Below are 18107 nucleotides of genomic sequence, written 5' to 3'. Positions count from 1 at the left end.
CAGTTCTCAATTTTAACATTTTTCTAAGATCGCCAAGAAGCTTTGATGACACAGCCCCATTTCCCCCAAACCTTGGACAGGTGTCCATTTTCAAGAAGGCTCCCATAACGTTTTCCCCCATTAAATTTTGTATCATTGTGTAATTATTCATTTGTCGGAATCCTCTGCTGGACTGTAATTCTTTTGAGGCTAGAAACAGTAATTTGTTCACCAGTATGTCCCTAAGAACCAGCATAGGGCAAGCAAACTGAGGATGATTGGAGGGGCTGGGGCTGGAAGGGCGGGGAGGAATCTCTCACGTTCCTCTCGGTTCTCAGCCATGAGTTTCTGGAGAAGGACAAGGGAATTATCATTAAGTGTCAAAAGATACAAATGTGCCCGTAATTTGATCCGTCTTATACTCTCACAGGAAGCAAAGTGGGGGAACACAAAACAAGCTCAGATCTCCTCCCCACCTCCCCGAGAACAAAGTGAAGCCACGGTTATCTCCAGCCACGCCCAGGAACTATTTGAGGAACTGTGAGGCGGAGGGTTACTAACCGGGAGGGACTATAAACAGTAACCCTCCGCTCGGGCCTTGTACTCGTGGCGGTGGCTTCTCAACCACCAGGGGGCGGAATCGCACCGCAACCAGGACCTTGGGAGTTTTCAACCAACGAGGAGGGGCCGCACACAAGTCTGGGAATTACAGCCCCAGGGTTGTAGTGTGCATCTTGCGCGGTGCACCTCGGAAGTTATAGTTCCGGGCAGAGAGGCGGAAAATGCTTTTAAGCGCTGATGTTGAGTTCTGGAAACTACGACTACCGAAGCGCTAGAGGCTCCTGGGCAGTTTCTCGTTTCCGTCGAGTTGACCGGCTGGGCTGCTTCTGAGGAGTTAACTTGGCTGGGTAAGTTTGTTTGGAGAAAGCTTCTATTCTGAACTGAGGTGTCTGCGGACTTTTTCAAATTCCAGCCTGGTTTGGGGGCTCCTCGTCTCAATTCCAGAAACTCCACGTTAGTCTTTCAACCTTTCTGTTTCCTAGTGAGACGCCTCCAGTATCCTGCCGCACACTTTAATTCTCCCGCTGTCGTCTTGCGCTCTCACTCTGGCACCCCTGGAATGCCACCCTCGCCTCTCGCCTGAGCCCTCAGCCCCACCCTGAGCCCACAGCATCGCCTCTCTGAAACCTGGGATTCTTTGTGCTCCACACCTCCGATGTGCTTCACTCTTACCCTCACTTTCCTGTTTCTCATGTTAGTTAGTGGAAGAAGGGTCGACATTCCTTCTTCCCAATCCACGGAAGAGCCCAGGGCCCGAAGTTAGCTGACCAGGCTTTTATTCCAGCTCTGCAGCGCTCTCGGTGTGTGACCTAGGGCAAAACTTAAAGCCTCTCTGGGACTCACTCTCTTCCTGTACAAAATGGAGATGACAGTTGCTCTCGCGGTCTTAGGTTGGGGCTGTGTTGTGGAGCTAATATGCTAATATGCTCTATAAACTGTAAAGCCTCCACAAGCGAGAAAGATTGTTTTTACTATAATTATTAATGCTCTGGAATACTGTTATCTTGGCTTCTTTTATAGCTCTGCCTCCTTGTTGCTCAAACCGGCCCCTTAAGCACTTGGTGTCTCCATTCTCTAAGAACAGGATATTTCCTCACTTCCCCAGAGACCAAAGTTTACAGAGCTTTGTCTGAAAGGAAGCCCCAGAGAATTGCTTATCTTGGACTCTGTCCTGAAATAGCCAGTGATGAAAAGTCCAGCAGCTGGCAGAAGAGTGGTTCCTGCTCACTGGAAACAAGGCCCCAGCAGGAGATGAACAGCTGCAGTGTAAGCCCTATTCATTCCCTCTAGGCTCTTTTGGGCCTGTTTAGTAGACTCTGGTTTTGGTAGGGGTGTGTCAGACCCAAAAAGGCTGGGAGGAAAGAAACCGTTTTGTCAAAAGGTTTCATCCAGAAAACCAGAAAAATCCAGGGTAGAGGGAAAAAAAATTTTTTTGGCTGTGTATGATAAAAGAGAAACATACCATTGTTAATTAATTCCTAATATTTTGTGAGCACTTAAAGTGTACCAGGCCCTAGGCAATATCAGTTTTCTTATTAAATTTCACTTATGATGTGTCCTCATTTTACTTATAAAGGAGCTTAGGCTCAGAGAGGTCATGTAGTTAGTTACAGTTCTAGTGCCTTCTGTATGTCAGGTACTTTACATACATTCATTTAATCTTCGTCAACTTCATGAGTGATTATTTTTTATCATGTGAGAAATTTTCAGAGGCTTAGAATTGAAGGAGCTTCCTCAAGATCACACAGCCAACTGAGCAGTAGAGAAGGAATTCAGACTGTCACCAAGGCCTTTCTTTTCCCACTATTCCACATAACCTAATTTTTAGATTAAGAAGACAGGGATTAAAGAATTGAGAGGGTTTAAATCAAAGCCAAATAAACATTTATTGGGTCCCTACTATGTGGGGAAAGAATGAGCATAGATGCTTTGACCTACAAAGAAATATAAAACGCAGTCTACCTCTGTAGTATATCTGAAGACATAAGTGTATAAAAAATTAAATGACATTCATTGATAAATTGATTATTGAGACCGATTATATGCAAGGCACTACATTAAGCCTAGTAACTGACAGGAACATGCCTCTAGGTGGCCATAGGGATTAAACCAAGTGATATCATAGTCATTATCATTTCATTAATTTAAACATGGTGGACTGGAACACCATATAAACCCAGAGAGGTTTTTTGCGTACACACGTGTCTGAATAAAAGAAAAGTCCTGTGTACCATCTGGACCACAGGTTCTCGAACCTTGGGGATAGGAAAGTTTGGGAAGCTTTGTAAACCAATTGACCTCTGAGAATGGGGACCCTAAAATCTTTATTTGGAAAAATTTTCCAGGTGATTGTGTTGATAGATTCAGGAACCTCTGTTGTAGATTCTGCTTGGACCACTTATTATAGGCAAGTCACTGATTGAAAACTGCTAGAATAGGTACTAATTCAAGAGCTGTCTTGACGCAGCCTGTGATTGGCTATCAGGTGAGGGATGCAGACAGTACTTAAGAGTTGAGCGGAGGGAAGGTTGAAATCACTGAGGATCAGAGATTGCACTGGGCTTTGATGGGTGGGGCAGGTTTGGATAGGTGGAGAGGCTTCTAGACAGGCACCACCATGAATTGTATAGGTGAGTCAAAGAAGGTAGAGACACCTGGGCTGATTTCCTTGGCGAGTTCCATGGCATTTATTAGAAATGACTCTGGATGCTCTGGGTCGATGTTTCTTAGTAAAAATTGAAAGTTAGATTGGATTTTCCTGTCTCTCCATTCTACTTGGGTATCAGTCAATGTGAGCCCAGGGAATGCAGATTCATATTCATGTTAGACTCAGTCTGGCCAATTAGCTTCTTCAATTTTATTTATTTCCACACTTAGTTTACTTGCTGACTTTTCTGAGAAATTTTCCAAGACTAGAGAGTTCTGCTCCCCTTCTGTTTGGCCGTTTTTGTGCCCCATTATCCTGATTCCTAGCCCATGCAGTGTTCTCTATTCAGGTTAAGACCAAAATCTCTTCCTATAAGAAGCTACTATCATTCTGGTCACCCAGTCCTGAAACCTGACTCATCTTTGGCTCTTTCCTCTCCCTTGACTCCCCACATAGTAGCCAAATCCTATTGCTTCTACGTTTCTCTCAATCAACAAATATTTCCTGGATACTTCTAAGGGCCAGGTACTGCACTAGGTACTTTAAATGCATTATTTCGTTTTATCTCCATAGCAACTCTATGAGGATGGGAAGCTTTCCCATTGTACAGTTGGGGAATCGGGCTTGGAGAGAGCAGATAAATTGCCCAGGGTAAGAAAGCTAGATAACGAAGGAGCTGGGCCTCAAACTTGGGACTTTCAGACCTAATATCTTTCATGTCTACAATAGATTCCAACTTCTTAGTCTAGCAGTTGAAGGAGTGCCACCCTCCAAATCTGGTCACCTCTTCCTTTTCTCACCTTGCACCCATCATGAACTACTCAAGGTTTCTCAAGTGTGCTTTCTTACCTCTATGCCTTTGCTTACACACTTTCTTCTACTTGAAAGTCAATTTCTGCACATTCTCTTGCCCTCCACTTCCAAGCTAAAGGAGCTCTTTCTTCTCGAACTCCCACAGTATTTTGCCTGACCCTCTTTTATGGCAGTTAGAACTGTCACGTGGGTGGCGTGTTTTGTGTACCCTCCCCCCACCCGTCATAGGTCCTCCGTGCATTTAACCTCAAGGGGAAAAGGTCAGGGTCTGAGACAAAGCAGCACGCATTCAACTTCATTTTGGCTAAATGGTCCACTGACTGCACCAGGAGCTTAGCTTTAAAAAAAAAAAGAGAATTGGGTTTATTTTTAAATTTGCTCAGAGAAGCAAAATGAAAGTCTGTAGTAGAAAAAGTATCACTTACTATCTTCCAAGTTAAATAGAATGACATTAGGATTATCAGTAGTCTTGAGTTTTCCATTAGACCAGACAATTAGAAGTTGGCAATGAGGAGATCTAGGTGTAAAGGTAGTTCTGCTGGTAACCTTGAGCAACTCACCTAACCTCTTAGGACCTTGATTTCTTCATTAGTAAATCACATTTAAGTATCGGGCTGGTGTGGGTTGGTGCGGGGGATAGTTGTGTGGAGAAGTGATCTCTAAGGTCCCTTGTTGCCCAGACATGCTTTGACTTGAACTCTCTGATCCGTCCCAGAGCATCTTAAAGAAAGCAGAATCATGTAATGACTACACATGTGGGTTTAGGACTCAGTATATCAGTTTAGATGCTTCTGGTTCAGGCAATAGAGATCTAAACCCAGTTGGTTTAAGCAAAAAAGAGGTTTATTGACTCATGTAACTAGAAGGTCTAGGAGTGGGTCAGGTTTCAAGTACAGTTGATGCTTAGTTCTTAATGCTTCACTAATATGACTCCATTTCTCTGTGAGTCTCTAAGCTCTGCCATCCTCCACAGGTAGCTTCATCCACAAGGTAGCAAAGTGGCTGCAACAGTTCAAAGCTTCATACCTGCACATCACTCTAGTTCAAAACAAGAAGTTTTCCACTTCAACCATCAAACTGAAGTCCTGGGCTTTACTCTGGTTGGACCAGCTTATGTCGTGAACCTTCTGTTCATTGAAATACTGACAGAGATACCAAGGGCTGATTGGCACAGGTCATTTGAGGCCCAAATCTAGAGGTTAAGGAAGTGTCAGCCCCACTCAAATCACAAGGCTTCTGCATCAAAGGGCAAGATAGAACGGATTTCAAGAAGTTTGGCCACATTCTCCATGACCACATTGCCCACAGTCAGATTCTGGTTCTCCTAGTTGTACATTCTTGGGTAAATTGCCTAACTTTATTAAGCAACAGTTCCTCATCTGTAAGGTGAGATAACAATACACATCCCAGAGGACTGTTGTAAGGATCCAATTAAATAATATGTGTATGTGGAGCATTTGGTGTAGTTCCTGGCACAGAGTCAGTGTGCTGCTGCTACTGCTGGTGGTGCTGGTGATGTGATTGAAGAGGGGTGGAGAGAAATGGCATTGGCCCCAGTTTTAAGAAGCAGCCAAGATACAGGACTGTTTTCCAGTCAGAGCATACACACCTGCCACGCTGAAGGCTCCTGTTTCATCAACTGCCCACGTCATACTCTTACCTATCTCTGCCCCTTTCTGCTCTTACGTCCTTTCTAGAAATGCTTTCCTTCTTCTCCCCTGTCCCTAAATCTTTCTCGTATTTCAAGGCCCAGCATAAGTGCCACTCTTGTAGTTAATAGTTTAGGTCAGTGATTTTGTATGTCTATAACTGTCTCTCCATGAGCAGGATCAGTGAGACTTAAGAACTCAGGTCTGGATTAGATAGACATGAGTTTGCCACTGGTAAGCAGTGTGAGTTGGGAAAGTTATTCAGCCTCTTCATGCCTTAGTTTTCTCATCTGTAAAACAGTGTCTTAACAGTACCTTCTTCAGACAGTTGTAGAGGGAATGAAATGATGCTGCATGGGTAAAGTGTTTAGTTCAGTGCTGATACAGAGTAAATAATGGGTGTTAGTACTTATCGTTATTCCTAGCCTCACGAGGGCAAGGTCTGTGTTATACTTTTTGCAGCAGTTACTGCTGTGCCGGGCACGTAGTAGGTGCTGAGTAAACACTTGTTAGTGGTTTTGAGGAGTATGGAAGCTCTCTTTCCTTTTTGTGACTGTCTCCTCACCTCTCCACCACCACCAACAGAAAAAGCAGCCCCTAAACCTTAGTGAAGTCAGTGTAGCAAGTGGATGATGTGGAAGATTGAATGAGTCACTGGCAGGGAGGATGCGGTGATGAGGGGTGGACGGGGGTGGCAGATGACATGAATAAGCAACAGGAAGAGGAAACCGGCAAGAGGCTGTTCTGTGTTCCGCCCTCCAGCCTTCAAGTTCAGCTGCGGCCCAAGTTGTCGTTCAGTTCAGCTGGTGATGAAATGGGGGTCACCCAGTCCGTGGGCTTTCCGCCTGTCTCAGGACCCCACCTCGTGGGCTGTGGGGATGTGATGGAGGGTCAGAGTCTCCAGGTAAGTGTCTCCAGCACATCTTCACTGCTTCTGTCTGCACCACTATCAATAGCGAGTATGATGGTGCAATTCCAGGTGGGGGAACTAAGTTAGAGCTAGTTCAGATTTGGTTATAGACCCCCCAGGTCTCTTTTCCCTGACCTTTTTTCTTCCTCTTTCCAATTAGAAACATCTCAATAGACAAGAGATGCTGAGTTCTTTTTCCAGCTAGGAGGAAATTGGGGCTCTCAGATGTCTTGAGAGCAGGTGCCTGATCCTCGAAAGGATTTGGATCTCATCCTAATCTGAGTGTACAAAAGGAAGAGCAGTGGACCATTGACTTTTGACTCCCTGACCTGGGTAGGAAGACAGTCTCTGTTTCCCTTCTCCTGCCTTCGTCTGTTTTTCCCCTCCACTCTGGTTCAGGACTTTTCCTCCATTGGTTCCTAGGTTATTCTCTGGTGGCCCTTGAACTCCCCCTCTCCCCTGTGAGAGGCACCTACTTCCTGGTAACATCTCAGCCACTGCCATGTAAAGTGAGTGTGCCACTGCTTCCCAAGGGCCAGCCGGGAGGATTGGCCTTGCTGACCCATGGATGCCAGCACATTCAGCACAAGGGCTAATTTCTTGCTCCTGGGGCTCCTCCAGGCCTGGACTCAGGGCCAGGTTTAAATCTTTAAGTGTCCCAAGTACTGGAAATATTTTAGTGCCCCTCAGATATAATTCAAAATACAGTTGGCTACTTGAAATAACATAAGCCTTACATGTATGCTAAACATAAAATTGCTGCTTTCTGGATTTTTCTGAATGTGGAATTCAGGTATATGAATTGAAGCTAAAGTTTCTCTGTTTCGGTGCTTTGCTGGTACCCCAAAACCTGCTGAGTGTGTCTGTTGGGAAATCTGTCTGTGCTGGGGCTTCTTGCTCTGAGCAGCTGCTCTCTTTTCTTTCTTATAGGGGAGCTTCTTTCGACTCTTCTATCCCTGCCAAGAGGCAGAGATCACTGAGCAGCCCCTGTGGATTCCCCGCTATGAGTACTGCACTGGCCTGGCCAATTACCTGAAGATTAATAAGCGCTGGGGGGCTTTGCTGTTCAACCTGGCTGTGGGTAAGGACTGGCCTCAGGCCTAGAAGCTCTCCCAGTTGCTTGGTTATGTTCCTAGGAGATCCCCCAGCAGACACGTACCTTATAATTTGCGTTGTCCATCCCTTTTGTAGTGGGGCATCCATTAGCCAGTGTGGGATGGAGAGTTGGAGAGAATTACCTGTGTAAGAGCTTTGGTTGTAGAGTTAGAGTGTCCTGGATTTGAATCCAGACTTTATAATTTACTAGCTGTGGGACTTGGGCAAGTTACTTAACCTGTCTGAAGATCTACCTCTGCAAGGTTGTAGTGTGGGATGTATAAAAACGTGCGCTCCAGTGCAGTGCTTGGGGTATAGAATATGTTCCATAAATGGTGCCTGTTACTCATTTACTCAGCATGTATTAGTGCCAGCTGTAGTGTAGATCAAAGAAACATTCTTAACTACCAAAGAGCACAACATCTCCTGCAGTTGCTCCCCTTGCTCTCCCCTCTTCTGAATCAGATCACATTGAATCATCCATTTCCCCCAAAGGCCCTACCATTAGGAACTCTACTCACTGCTTGGCATCTCAGGGATTTATCCAGTAGGTTGTTCAGTACTTCCCCCTTGGATTTCTCTTCCCATTTTCTGTTGTGTTCAGGCTCCCTAGGGGAGAGAAAGGGTAAGGACAGGTGATTGATTGTCCTGGGCTACTTGTGCAAAGGTGGTTCTCCTGAGAGGAGGGCCGCATGTCCCCTCTATGCCTGTCCCTAGGCTGCCCTTGGGATTATAGTTTTGGGGCAGCTGGGGATTCTATAGCCCATGTCTCTGCTAGGATCTTCTCGCCTGCCTGTTCACTGGAATGGCGCCTTTAAGACAAAGGACTCTGGATACCCCTTGATCATCTTCTCTCATGGCTTGGGAGCCTTCAGGTAAGAGCTGCTCTCTGCAGACTTTGTCATATTCTTTGGCCTTGCCTGGTGGCAGCTGCTGAGTCTTAACTTATTCTAAAAGGGCAGAGAGACACATATTTCCATCTGCCATCTGTCTTATCTACCATCTGCTTCATCCCCAAGCACTGGGTTCACCTTTTCTAGAAGGCCCTTCCCAAACCCCTTTCACCTGATGGAGCCTTTCAGCAGGCTTCGCATCCTTCACTTCTCACATTCCAGCATTTCTATAGATACGTGCTCTTAGCTTTCTTCCTCCATAACAGCCCATAAGTACTAGAAGGAGCTTGAGCCTTATGATCAGAGAGTTGTTTATTCAACACACATTGAGGGCACCTCCTCCTGGGGCACCGTCGTAGCAGTGAGTCACACAGACTTGCCCCCTGCTCTCGTGGCGCTCGCAGCCTCAGCTGTAAATCTCCTCTGTAACACTGTGCTCTGTGTGAGCTTGGGACTGTGGGAGAACTCTCGAAGCTGGAATTTCCTCATCTGTCAAATGGGATGCCACTTCCACAGGGTGATTTGTGAGGACTCAGTTAGACATGTACTTAGTAGGTACACACTCATACCAGTGCTCCCCTCTGTCTCTACGTGAAGGATCGCGGAACAGTGGACTGTGAGATCTCTCACCAGACTTCAGGAAATGCTGGCCTTAATTTTTTCAGTATCCATTCAGAATTCTCCCTATGAGTTCTGATTTCTACACCTTGGAGTGTTATTTAGCTTAATAGCTGCAGTACATGTGTTCCTGTTTAAGCTTGTGAATATTCTTTGTCTGTTCATTCATTAACATATAAGTTTAGTTTATGTCCTAGAGTGTTACATGTTTGAAAGGCATCTATTTTTGCCTTTTCACCCCCTCACCCCAAATCATTGTCTACACTACCCAGGGAGATCTGTTTTAAAACCAAATATGATATTGTCATTCCAGCACCTAGAATAGTGGCTGGCATATTGTAGGTGCTCAGTAAATACTTGTTGAATGAATGAATGAATGTCATTTCCATACCAAAATCTTTTTAATAGTCCTTCGAATTTAATTCAGCTCTTGTCAGGGTCTTACCTGAATGCAAGTTTAAGACAAAGTTTCCGGCCTCATTGCTTGCTGCTTGCCCTACTCCAGCTCTCCAGACAAACAGCCCTAAAGGCAAGGTGTTAGTTTCTGCCTCAGGGTTTTCATCTGTGCTGTGCTTTGCTGCTGTTCTCTTTGCCTGGAATATTTGCTGTTCTTCTCCTCTCTTCCCCTCCCCCTTTTCGTCTTTTGCCTAGCTAATTCCAGATTGCCTTCAAGGTCTTAGTTTGAGTGTCACTTTCTTAGGGACACCCATCCTGACCCTTATATTATATTAGATTAAGTTTTCCAGTTGTGTGCTTTCGTAAGACAATCTGTACTTCCCAGCACTTAACATAATTGTAATGAATTAATTATTTGTGTGATTATTCTTTTTTTTTTCAATTTTAGAACATTTTAATCACCCTAAAAAGGAAACTTTAGCAATCACTTCCAATTCTCCTCCAAACCTCCACCCTCCCACCCCCACCCCAGCCCTTGGCAATCATTAATCTGCTTTCTATCTCTGTGGATTTACCTATTCTGTACATTTGCATAAATGGAATCATACAATATTGGATATTTTATAACTAGCTTCTTTCACCTAGCATAATGTTTTCGAGGTCCATCCATATTGTTGCAGATAACAGAACTTCGTTTCTTTTTGTTGATGAATAATATTCCAGTGTATGGATATATCACATTTTATTTATCTGCTCATCAGTTGATGGATATTTGGGTTTGTGTGATTATTCTTTAATGTATTTTTTTCTACTAGATTGTAAGCTCCATGAAGACATAGACCATGTCTGTCTTCTGTCTTTCTCAGTGCCTAGGACATTACTTGGAAAATAGTTTCCCAATAAATATTTATGTTTTGCTAGCTTCTATTCATTCAGCAAATGTCTGTTGAGCACCTGCTCTGTGCCAGCCTGTTGGCGTGAGAAGAAGGTGGGACATACAGAGAGAAACAAATCAAGGAATTTACATCCACCACAGGAGACCGAATATGGATTCATATAACTTTAGGCTATGGCAGAAAGTGGAGGGCACATTGTGGTGATGGCGCTAGAAAGGCAGCAAGATGGTTTTCAGTATTGCTTTCTTATTCAGTAAATTTAGTTACCTGCCATGTGCCAGGGCCTATGCTGGGGTTGAATATTCAGTAGTGAATAAGATGGAGCCCCTGCTTTCAGACTGTATTCTAGTTGGGAAAAGAAGCTAAGAAATATCCTTTCCTAAGCTCACAGGTATCTTACAGAAAGAGCAGGTGAGTACATGACTTTAGAGTGGCCTTTATGGTCTAAGAATCTGTATTGAGACTTCATATCTCAACAGACCTGGCTGAGCCAGTTATAAATACTCTAATCATTAACCAGAGTGAAATTCCAAGAAAAAGAGCAGGGAGGTAAAGGGACATGGTTTCCTCTCGTTGTATCTTATGGCAAATTCAGCACCAGAAATCCTTCCCATGGGTCACGGACCTATGCCTTCCCATCCCAGGGAAGAGTATGTGTATTTAAATATTAACTACCGGTTTGCAGTGTGCCTTTGTCCCCTTTGGTTCCCACATAGTCCTGTGAGGTAGATGGGGTGGAAGCATATTTCACAGATGAATAAACCAGCTCTGAAAGGCAGTCTTGCCCAAGGCTATAGTTTGAACTGGGAAGGGATCAGAAATCTCTCTGGCTTTCAAGTCCAGTTCATTGCCTCCCCAAGAGAAGTGGGAGAAGGTGAAAAGAAACTTAAGAAACTGACCTTCCTGAATCAATTAGGATACAAGCAAGTTATATTTAACAGAACTACAAACAATAGGGACCTAAATAATATAAAGTTTATTTTTCACTCAGATTTTTTAAAAAGCTAGAGGTAGAGCTGATATTGTAGTTCCACAACGTTACCAGAAAACCAGATTATAAATCTTGCTGTGCACACGTGGCTTCTATTTCTAAGGATGTCTCATGATCCAGGGTAGCTGCTTTGGCTCTAGCCATTACATCCACAGTCCATACAACAGGAAGAGAGAACTCTCCTGAAATTTTTATATAACATGACTGCTTACATCACATTGACTAGAGCTGCTCTGTCCATTATGGTAGCTTCTAGCCACATGTGGCTATTGAACATTTGAAATATGGCTGGGCCAACTGAGATGTGCTGTAAGTATAAAACACACATTGAATTTCGAAGACTACATATGCAAAAGAAAGAATGTAATAAAATATTTCATTAATTTAAAAGTATCAACTATTTGTTAAAATGATAATGTTTTGGCTATACTGGATTAAATAAAATATATTATTAAAGTTAATTCTACTTGTTTCTTTTCAATGTATCTATTGAAAAAAAAGTTTAATTACTTATGAGGGTGGTATTATGATACTGTTGCTGGGCTAAAAATCACACAGACAAACTTGGCTGCAGAGAGGCTGAGAAATATATTTTGATGGCATGACAATGTCTTCAGCTGAAAATTAGATTCTGTTATTACAGAACAAGGGAAAAATAGGTGTTGGAGTAGACAATTAGTGCCTGCTGTATTTCTTTTTTCTGAAAGATTGGAGGGCAGACTGAAAAAACCCACGTGCTAAATCACAGGTAGAGATTTACATGTTAAAGAAATAGCCAGAGTCTCTGTCCTCAAGGAGGTTGCCAACTAATTTGGGACACATACAATATATGGACAATAAAAATGCAATTGTTTGAAGTAGCCAAACTGTATTGGGGTGGGGGGCGTGGAGATGAATCAGTTTCTGGGGTTGAAAAACACAATGGATCAATTTGCATATGCTTCCTGGAGGAGGACACTTGGATCTTGGGGAGAGAAGGGGTGTGCTGGCTGGAAAAAGCTCCTTGAGAAGCCCTTGAGAAGGGCTGCTCCAAATGAAACTTCCTCCATTCAGTCTTTTGAGATGGCTACTAGCAGAGTGTGGTCGGACGGGGGGCTAAGGGCAGGCCATTCTTTTGATCACTTCTCTTGGTTCCTTCCTGGATCTCTAGGACACTGTATTCAGCCTTCTGCATGGAGCTGGCCTCTCGTGGCTTTGTGGTTGCTGTCCCAGAGCACAGGTGAAGGATGACAATCTGACGAACTATCATGGATTGGGTGATACAGGCTCATCCCCTGTCAATATATTATTTCTAATCCTCACAACACTATGCAGGGTAGGGATTATATCCATTTTAAAGGTGAAGAAACCAAGGTTCAAAGATGTTAAATAACTTGCTAAAAGTGACACAGCTGAGTTGGGGTTCAAACCCAGTCTCCAAAATCCATGTTTTTTCCTACTCTCCTATGTGTGTCCCCAGATCTTTGACCCTGTTAGCCAGAGGATGATCTAGAGTGTCTTGGCTGAAAAGGAGGATTTGGTAAAGGGAAGAAATAAGTCCAGGTTCTTCTGGTTTCTCTCTGGTGGCGTATGTCCTGCAGGGATGGGTCAGCTGCAGCCACCTGTTTCTGCAAGCAGGCCCCAGAGGAGAACCAGCCCAATGGTGAGTCACTGGAGGAGGAATGGATCCCCCACCGTCAAATTGAGGAAGGGGAGAAGGAATTCCATGTTCGGAACTGCCAGGTAGGCTTGCGCCAGTAGGGCTGTGGGGAGTTACTAAGCCTGCCTGCCCTAAACTACACTTACTAAGAAGACCTTGAACTAACCTCTCTTGAAATCTCAATTATAGTGGATCTGAGCTTGCCACATCAGAGAAATGGGGTATTAATTAAGACTCTTAGAATTTCAAGTGACAGAAACCCCACTTACTCTTGTAAGGCAAAAAGGAGAATTGGTTGGCTTATGTAAGCAATGTAGGCAGGGCAGGACCACTGGAACCAGCGGTCATTGGGACTTGTTTTTCACTCTTAACTCTGTCCCTCTGTTGGTTCGTCTCTTGTGCTAACTGGCTTACCTAATGAGGTGGCATATGTTTGTCTTCACCATCTGAGAGAATAGGGCTGTTTTGGAGTTGTCCCCCATTTCTGCCCCATGCTGCAATATGAAAAATCCTGGATAGAGGCTCCTAAGCTGAGGAGAAGTACCAAAATGTGAAGTTCCCATCAGAGATAACATTGCTAGATTTTTTTGTAGGGGGGTGGCGAGCCTCAAAAGTCAGTGTTAACAGAAGTAGGGATGGGTAAGGGCTAGGCAGACAAAAACATGGACCTGTGCTATAGGAGGGAAAGTAGAATCCAGTACTGGGTTGATAGCAGGAACACTTTACATCCTTTTGCTTTTAAAATGCTTTCATATACAACACTGTACCCCCTGTATTCCATGGGTGGATAGGTAGGTGGGGCAGAGCTGCCTCCATTGTGCTGCTAGGTGGTGCTTATGTGAGCGGCTGTGAGGCAGCTGGGCTTTTCTCTGGATATGGGGCCTGTGGTGCTGCTGAGATGTGGGTGGGCACACTGTCCCTGCATTATCCTTGGCTCTGTGGGGGAATGAGATTCCCACTGGATGGTTGTGCAGTATTCCAGCTACCACTGGACTGTCTCTGTTGCAGTTGCATCAGAGGGTAAACGAGTGTATGAAGGTGTTGAGGATCCTGCGAGAGGTCACTGCTGGCCAGACCGTCCTCAACATCTTGCCTGGTGGATTGGATCTGATGACTTTGAAGGTATGGTTGCAATTGGTATGACGTGGAGCTTATTTTATTCATCAAGACTTTCTTGGTTACAAATAACAGAAACCTAACTCACTAGTTTAAACTAGAAGAGAATTTATTGGTTCAAATAAATAGGAAGACCAAAGGCAGATTGGCTTTAGGCCAGTATAGCTAGATCCAGGATCTCAAACATTGTCATCAAAGCTCTGGCACTCTCCCTTCTCCTGGCTCTGTTCCACTCTGTGTACCTGGACTTCATTCTCACCAGACTCTTTCCATTAGGCAAGAAAGGTACTTGCTGGCATACCAAGCCTGCATTTCAACTCAGCTCTAGATTTAAAAGGAAAAGAGACTGTCTCAGCTTCCATTAACCTGGGAAGACTGTGGCCCTGCTTGGCTCAGATGCCCATTCCAGGCCAGTCACTGTGCCAGAGGGATAGAGTATTCTGATTGGCCTGTAAGTGCCCTATACGCCCACTTCTAGGGTTCAAGGGAACGTGAGCACCAGGATTGACAGCCCCACAGGGCCACATGGATGAGGGAGAGAAGGCTTGTTCCCCAAGGAAGTGCTATCAAGTCGCAAACAACCTGTGTCTACTGCAGGCTAATTCCTTCCTTTAAGGGAATCCCAAGAACCCCCAGAGGGATGGAAACTGTCCTGGCTATGGAATTTGGTGCCTGTGAAGGTACATTTTTCTCTTTCACCCAGTCTCTCTCCCTGTAATTTCAAAAGTAGCCCAGAGAGAACGAAAAGTAGCTTGTTTAGAGAACCAATAAATCACACAAAAGCATGAAGGAAAAAGAAACAGTTATTGTTTTTTTTTTTTTTAACATTTTGATGTTTGTTTTTCCAGTTCTTTTATAATACATCTGCTTTTATATGTACTTATATATATAATATATATACATTTGAAAAATAATAATGTTATTATGTAATACAAGCTGTTTTGTGGCCTTTTTCTTCATTTAGCAAAACAGTATTAATGTCTTATGCCAGTTAATATTTTTCTATGGCATGATTTTTAATAGCCATGTAATGTTTCATTTTATGAGTGAGAATTATATATATGTATAAAATAACAACTACTCTTATGAGTACTTCCTATGATGAGGTCTTTACACAAACATATGCAGTAAGCATCATTATCTCTTCACATAGAAAGAAATCAAGGAACAAAGAGGCTTAAGTATATGCCCCAGCTTACACAGCTAAGTAACTGATAGAGTCAAACTTTAAATTGGGCCATTCTGAACCTAAAGCTTCTAGGAGCCTCCTTAGAAAATATCTTTTAAAGGTTCTGGTAAAGTCTTCCAGGCAGAAGCATCAGCCTTGATGGCCAGTAGGTAAGGCAGAAGCTGAAATCCAGAGAGCTTTACCATTTGGTGTGTGTCGTCAGTCCCCTCCAGACAAGCAGGGCCCAGTCCCTGAAGTTCAGGTCTGTGTGCGTATGTGCCTGAGACAGGCATTGGGAGATGGCAGGCTACGTGTAGTTGGATTAGTTAAGAGGCAGCCTTTTGGAGAAATACAGAATTTAAAAAGCTAAGTAAGTGTTCATCTATCAGATTGAGCAAGATCCAGAAATTGATTACTCCCCCTGTTTGCAAAGTTGTGGAGAAGTAGACTCTGCTCCGTGGCTGTGTGAGTGCAGGTTGCCCCATGTAGGGCAGTCTGGCAATAGCTATCCACAGTCCAAATGCATATATTGTTTGACCCAGCAATTTCCAATTCTGGGAATTTATTTTCCACAGACCTGCACGCAAGTAACATGATGTATGTGCAAGGTGGTTTATTCCAGCATTGTTTATGATAACAAAAGATTAACAGTATCCTAAGTGTTCACCCGTAAGGGAACTGATCTACTAAATTGTGGAATAATGGATGTATGAATTTGAGGAATGGTAATTGCTATATAACACATAAGCCCCAAATCTCAGTGACTTAAAGAGAAATTTATTTCTCTCCAACATGAAGTCCAAAATGGGTGCTTCTGTGCAAGGTCTGACTCAGGGATCCAGGCTCCTTTCATCTTATTACTCTACCCTCTTCCATTTGTGAAACCCAGCTTCACCGTGTACAGTAAGCCAGGAATGGGAAAGGGCGTGGAGGTTTGTACAGAAGGGTTTGTATGGACCAGGCCTGGAAGTGAGGATAGCACTTCCACTTAGATTCTGTCACAAGACGACTGTCACTCACATCCAGTCACAAGGCCACATCTGACTGCTGGGAGATAGAGTTCAGCTGTGTATCCAGGAAGAGGAATAGATTTCATGATCACTAAGTGGTCTGTACCATGGTGAAATCAAATGTATCTGTAAACAAGGATAAGGGGGCTCTTTCTGTACTAATATTATTATGCAAAAAAGTAGGATACAGCATCACTTGTGTAAAAGGGGGGAAAGTGTATGTTCATGTTTACCTGTGTAGACATACATAAGCTTTGCAAAGACACCAGAAACTTGCCTGTTTGTGGGAAAGGAGTGGGCAACTGTGTGGAAAGGGAATGGGGGTAGGCAGGAGACTTCTCTGTATACTCCTGGCTTTAGAGTTATGAGAATATATTAACTGATTTAAAAAGCTGAAGAGGCCTCAACCAAGTTGTTGATCTGAAGGTCGTGAGTAAAGAGGGGCAGAATTTAGATACAAAACCTTGGGATAGAAGTTGGGGAGAGCAAAGGAGAGCACAGGTTCAGAGCAGAGGCTGGGCAGCAAAGCCTACAGAGATTTCCTGAGCCCCTTAGCAGGCAGCTGCAGTGGCTTTTTATATAACCATGTCCTGAAGGCTTCTGGGGACAACCCGAAATAGATCCTTGCAGAGCATAGCATGTTAGAGCTAGCAGACTCGCTCTACTGGAGAAGAGTCAGGACAGGTATCAGAGGAAGTAGAACCTGAGCTGGTTTCGGTACAAGCGGTCCTTGTTTCAGAGCAAAGTGGATGAGCAGCAGGGCCTCCCCCATTCTATCTTTAACTTGGTTCATGTGTCATCCCTCGCGCTGGTCTGGTTGTAAGGCAGGGATGTGGAGGATGACAGGAGTTCTTATTCTTAGCCTGCTCTTACACTGATAGGTCATACAATTTCTGTTCATTCATTTATTCATAGATATTTGAATATCTACCCTGGTTCAGATATTATAGGTGATAAGATGATAAAAATAAAAGATGAAAAACGTGGCTTCAGAATTTCTGCCTACAGAAGGCTGCTCAGTCCAGAAATGGCCTGACCAGCTGCTCTCCAGTGGGCAAGAGGCTCATAATAATGTGGTTTTGGAGGGCTCACCCACTGTGTTGTGCTTATACATCATTGTCACACTGTTTCTTCCTCTTGCCCCTGAAGAATTCCTAAAAAACAGTTGTGCATTTCTGACTTGGCTTCCCTCAGGGCAGCATTGACGTGAGCCGGGTGGCTGTAATGGGACATTCATTTGGAGGGGCCACAGCTATTCTGGCTTTGGCCAAGGAGACCCAATTTCGGTGAGTTTCCCAGTGATGCTGCTGTTAGCGCCACACACCACTCATTCGTTCAGCAAGTGTTACGCGCTGGGCACTGTTTGGGGGGCTGGGGATTCAGTGGTGAAGAAAAAAGCAAGGTCTCTTATTTCATGGAATTATGTTATTGTGGGAGGAGACAGACTAGTAAGCAACCTAACAAACAATCAAATCCTCAGCACCCAAGTGCAATGAAAAAAATAAAGTAGGCTGATAAGCTAAAGTATCTGTAGGCTTTTTTGGGAAAGTGACATAACTAAGACTCAAAGACAAAGAAGCCAACCACGAAAAGGTCTAGGCAGAAGGAACAGTTCAAGGCCCTAAGGTGGGAAGAAACTTGCTGCATCAGGATGGGAGGAGTGTAGTGAGTGAGAGGGAGGCGATTCCAGATGTGACCAGAAAGGCCAGATCACTGGGCCTTTTGG

General features: G+C 44.0%; 1 protein-coding gene across 19 annotated transcripts in view; it reads left to right on the top strand.

Moving 5' to 3' along the window:
* Positions 1 to 659: 659 nt before the first annotated feature.
* Positions 660 to 18107, top strand: part of PAFAH2 (platelet activating factor acetylhydrolase 2) — a 57843-nt gene continuing 40395 nt past the window's right edge. For 5 of the 19 annotated variants that reach the window (XM_032495536.1, XM_014563300.2, XM_032495535.1 and 2 more), the window contains exons 1-8: positions 661 to 887; positions 6412 to 6553; positions 7490 to 7640; positions 8433 to 8529; positions 12599 to 12667; positions 13029 to 13170; positions 14096 to 14209; positions 17576 to 17667. In XM_032495536.1, coding sequence (XP_032351427.1) covers positions 6464 to 6553; positions 7490 to 7640; positions 8433 to 8529; positions 12599 to 12667; positions 13029 to 13170; positions 14096 to 14209; positions 17576 to 17667 — 755 coding nt within the window. In that variant the 5' untranslated portion in view covers positions 661 to 887; positions 6412 to 6463. Of the gene's footprint in view, positions 888 to 1628; positions 1807 to 6411; positions 6554 to 6719; positions 6893 to 6982; positions 7069 to 7489; positions 7641 to 8432; positions 8530 to 12598; positions 12668 to 13028; positions 13171 to 14095; positions 14210 to 17575; positions 17668 to 18107 lie in introns of those variants that run through there. The other 14 variants (XM_032495542.1, XM_014563305.2, XM_032495541.1 and 11 more) reach the window with 10 other exon arrangements.

The sequence above is a fragment of the Camelus ferus genome, chromosome 13 (genome assembly GCF_009834535.1).
Source record: "Camelus ferus isolate YT-003-E chromosome 13, BCGSAC_Cfer_1.0, whole genome shotgun sequence".
Classification (NCBI taxonomy): Eukaryota; Metazoa; Chordata; class Mammalia; order Artiodactyla; family Camelidae; genus Camelus; species Camelus ferus.
This window is presented reverse-complemented; position numbering and strand designations above follow the sequence as displayed.